Source organism: Bactrocera dorsalis, chromosome 3, assembly GCF_023373825.1.
Source record: "Bactrocera dorsalis isolate Fly_Bdor chromosome 3, ASM2337382v1, whole genome shotgun sequence".
In the NCBI taxonomy this organism is placed as follows: domain Eukaryota; kingdom Metazoa; phylum Arthropoda; class Insecta; order Diptera; family Tephritidae; genus Bactrocera; species Bactrocera dorsalis.
Genome location: NC_064305.1, coordinates 31,657,363 through 31,662,212, shown reverse-complemented (window position 1 = coordinate 31,662,212; position 4,850 = coordinate 31,657,363). Strand labels below are relative to the sequence as shown.

The window sequence follows — 4,850 nt, the reverse complement described above, 5'->3', positions numbered from 1 at the left end:
GCAGAAAACTAGCACAGACCAAGAGGAATAAGGGTCAACTTAATATATACATACAAGTATAGCTGCGTGCATGTGTGTGTGTTTGCCTCAGCCAAAGCAGATAGTAAATCTCGGAAGGGGCAAAAAAACGCATACACACATATATAGTAGACATAATTCACATATACACACACAGCCGTGGTCACATATACACAAACATATATTGACAAATTTTCTCCTGCTGGTTTTTACCCACATTTTCCTTATGGGTTGTAAGTGAGAACTTGTCCATGCACCATAAGTACCAGAGAGCTGCATTGGGTATGTTCGAACCTGTTCGATCACCCTCATTAAAAATCGAGCACGAGCGAGCACCACACTCGGCAGCAATGGGTTCGATCGAGTGGCACACCCGGCAGCTGCTTTCTGAGTGTTCGAGTCTGTTTGATCATACTCTCTTCAAAACGATCACAAGCGAGTGTCCACACTCGACACCCGCAGCTAACCCGAAATGTGTTCAACTATTGCCACGGATACTCGGACAGAACACGGGTGTAGAAGAAATGTATCACATTTTTCTGAGCAAAAATATGAGAAATTATTAATGTTGTATACACTTTAACAGTCAATATTATTGAAATATAGCATTTAAACTATATGTATGCATGTATCAAAGGAATGACGCATTTTAAAATTAAAAATATATTTGCATAACCATAACATAAGACCAGACAAGCTGTAACTGCCATTCGCAATTTTGCAACCAATAAAATCTTCTTTTTTCGGCCATTATTTTCAATAAATATCATGTAATACGAATCATATAACATTCTTAACACTCACAAAGCAAATTAATCAACTGTACTGACGATTACACATAAACAAAAAATGCTTTGCACACTCGAGCCTAAACTCGGACACTCGAATATATTGATCCGCAAAACACCCGAACCCAAACAAACACGTATGAACGACACTCGAGTGTTGTGATCAACACGTTCGTCTGCGCACAGTCGCTAACAAGCAATCCTGCTGCTCGTTCAAAGAAAGCAATACAAGCCGGTTTCGGGTAAGTGTTCGAGTGTGCACGGAAATTGTGTATCCGTTGCAGATCTCTGATAAGTACATACAGTGAAACTTCTCTAACTCGAACTTCCGTAGCTCGAAATATTCTCTATATCGAATTTTCTTAAGAACAAAATACGTTTTTATAACATCACTATGTAATTTTTTCCCTATAAGTCGAATTTCTGTTACCCGAATATTTCTAAAACACGAACTAAAATGTCACAGAAACTGCAGCGGTAACCAAGCGTAACTCGAATTTTTCGGGGAAACACCTACCGCAATTTCGGGGAATTACCGAGCTGCGAGTCGGCGACAGATAACGACTTGTATTTTAAATTTCTTAGCACTTACATAAGATTGTATCAGTTGTTGTTACAACGGTGGTGAAAATTGTCAATTTTTGTAGTGATATTGGACTAAAATGACATCAAAACGAAGTGTAAAGTGTTTAACGCTTAAGGAAAAGTTAAAGCTAATTGCCGAGGTAGAAAAGGGCGAAAACAAAAAGAAAACATTGCACAAATATTTGGGATTTCTCCTAATACGTTATCAACCATTTTGAAAAACAAAGACAAACTCTTAGAACAAAAAGGTGACTATAATTTTAACTCCAAACGAAAAAGGATTACAACTTGCGTCAATAATGATGTTGATCAAGCTATGCTTAAGTGGGTTACTACCGCACGTGAGAAAAATCTTCCTCTCTCGGGAACCTTAATCAGAGGAAAAGCTAAAGAATTTGCGATTGCTTTGGGTTGCGAAAATTTTTCTGCTAGTGTAGGGTAGTTAGATAAATTTAAAAAAAGGCATAATATCGCACAAATGTCGATTTGTGGAGAAAGTGCTTCAGCCGATTTACAGTCTAGTGAAGATTGGAAAAAAAAACGTTTATCCAGATTTAATCACACAATGCCACGAAAACGATATTTTTAATGCAGATGAAACGGGCATTTTTTTTAATGTTTACCCAATAAAACATTAGCCTTTAAAGGTCAAAAATGCTTTGGTGGCAAAAACAGCAAGGAGAGAATTACCGTTATGGTTGCAAGCAATATGAGTGGTTCAGAAAAGTTGAAATTGCTAGTTATCGGAAGTCAAAAAACCCACGTTGTTTTAAGGGTATAAAATCACTTGATGTGGACTATGAGTACAACAAAAAAGCGTGGATGACAAGTGAAATTTATGATAAGTGGCTCAAAAGTCTAGATAAAGTCTTTGTTGCCCAAAATAGGAAAATACTACTGTTCGTTGACAATTGTCCGGCACATCCTAAAAATGTACAAGCAAACTTAAAAAACATTAAACTGCAATATTTTCCTCCTAATTTGACGTCTGTTCTACAACCAATGGACCAAGGGATTATTCAAAATCTCAAGCAACATTATAGAAAACGAATTGTGATGAAAGTTTTGGCCCATATGGAAGAACCAACTCCTACGACTGTGTCCTTACTTGATGCAATCAGGGATCTAAACAAAACCTGGAATTTGGGTGTAAAACCACAAACAATCAGCAATTGTTTTAGAAAGGCTGGTTTTGCTAAAGGTGAGTTAATGCAGAATGCTACTACGGATGACTGGGATGAAGAAGACAATCTTCCATTGTCTGAATTGAAACAAATTTGGACCACATATCGAACGGCAATGGGAACCGATAATGTGTCTTTTGATGATTACGTCGATACTGACCATGGTGTGCAAACAATGGGATTCCCAACAGATGAAGACATTTTAGATAGCGTCATGGAAAATCTAGTTCCTTCTGGAAAAGGTAAGTCTAAAGTAAAATTTGTAAATTGTAGCATTGTTCAACACAAATAATCTATTGTTTCAGACTAAGAGGAGGAAGTCTCTAGTGAAAGCGAGGTTGTAACAACAACTGAAACTATACCCACATTTAATCAATCGTATTCTGCTATCCAGACCCTAAGAAATTTTACTTCGTCAAAAGAAAATGTTCCCATGCGTCAATAAATGTAGTGGAACATTTTATAGAGAAAGAGAAATGGTCCGTATTTAAACAAAAAAAAAATTACCAATTTTTTCCAATAAGAATTTATATACATTTATAGAGGGTGATTTTTTAAGAGCTTGATAACTTTTTTTTAAAAAAAAACGCATAAAATTTGCAAAATCTCATCGGTTCTTTATTTGAAACGTTAGATTGGTTCATGACATTTACTTTAATTTCATTTAAATGTTGACCGCGGCTGCGTCTTAGGTGGTCCATTCGGAAAGTCCAATTTTGGGCAACTTTTTCGAGCATTTCGGCCGGAATAGCCCGAATTTCTTCGGAAATGTTGTCTTCCAAAGCTGGAATAGTTGCTGGCTTATTTCTGTAGACTTTAGACTTGACGTAGCCCCACAAAAAATAGTCTAAAGGCGTTAAATCGCATGATCTTGGTAGCCAACTTACGGGTCCATTTCTTGAGATGAATTGTTGTCCGAAGTTTTCCCTCAAAATGGCCATAGAATCGCGAGCTGTGTGGCATGTAGCGCCATCTTGTTGAAACCACATGTCAACCAAGTTCAGTTCTTCCATTTTTGGCAACAAAAAGTTTGTTAGCATCGAACGATAGCGATCGCCATTCACCATAACGTTGCGTCCAACAGCATCTTTGAAAAAATACGGTCCAATGATTCCACCAGCGTACAAACCACACCAAACAGTGCATTTTTCGGGATGCATGGGCAGTTCTTGAACGGCTTCTGGTTGCTCTTCACCCCAAATGCGGCAATTTTGCTTATTTACGTAGCCATTCAACCAGAAATGAGCCTCATCGCTGAACAAAATTTGTCGATAAACACATTTCGAACCGAACACTGATTTTGGTAATAAAATTCAATGATTTGCAAGCGTTGCTCGTTAGTAAGTCTATTCATGATGAAATGTCAAAGCATACTGAGCATCTTTCTCTTTGACACCATGTCTGAAATCCCACGTGATCTGTCAAATACTAATGCATGAAAATCCTAACCTCAAAAAAATCACCCGTTATATATACTATATATGTATTACAAACTGTCTTTTTAAATAAACATGTTCATACATACATATGTAAATAAATTTAAACTCAACTTAGTGTATTTTCCTTAATTCGAATTTTTCGTAACTCGAACTCTACTTTCTGTCCCTTGGACATTCGAGTTAGGGAAGTTCCACTGTATTATGTAAGTACATGCTCGTGAACGAATAAAACTAGAACTACGCGCTTTCAGCGCCAGCTAGCGTAAATACCGCAAGACTTTTTTGACAACCCATTATATGCTCGTGGGTATATGTGAGTGTTTGCTTTTTTCAGCATTCGGTTGGTAAAATTGTCAGGTGAACAAACGGAAAATTTGCGCTTAAAATCGTACAACAAAAGTTAGATTGCTGTTAAATCGTACGTGTGTTGGTTCACAAATGATCACTTTTGCTTTATTTTTTTGCGTGTCTGTGGCTGAAGCGAGAGGGAATTCTCACCGCCAGCAACTGGCAAAATTTGCTCAATTTGCCACCATTAAGCCAATAACTTTGCTGTTGCTGTTTTTTAACCTTTGTTGCAGTCTTAAGATGCCCAGTGTGGCAACCAACACTTGCATGAGTGTGGTAGCTGTTATTGCAAACACACATGCACATATATAATTAAATCCATATAACCTACTGTATATTAATATACATCCATTATTTTCTCAATCCATGAGTGACTCTATCTCTTCCTTGTCTCTTGCTAGCCTTGATCCTAAAGCCTTGCGCTGAAAGCTGTCTAACACATCCTGAACCTATGCTTCACATACATTCGTCTACACGCATGCATATAC

At 37.4% G+C, this 4,850-nt stretch overlaps 1 protein-coding gene across 1 annotated transcript; it reads left to right on the top strand.

Annotated features, from left to right (window-relative positions):
* Positions 1 to 334: 334 nt before the first annotated feature.
* LOC125777373 (tigger transposable element-derived protein 4-like) lies at positions 335 to 3,111 on the top strand. The gene is made up of 2 exons (XM_049452136.1): positions 335 to 2,817; positions 2,881 to 3,111. Exons 1-2 carry the CDS (start codon positions 2,046 to 2,048, stop codon positions 2,883 to 2,885), a joined length of 777 nt encoding a protein of 258 aa, XP_049308093.1. The 5' UTR covers positions 335 to 2,045; the 3' UTR covers positions 2,886 to 3,111.
* Positions 3,112 to 4,850: the final 1,739 nt, after the last annotated feature.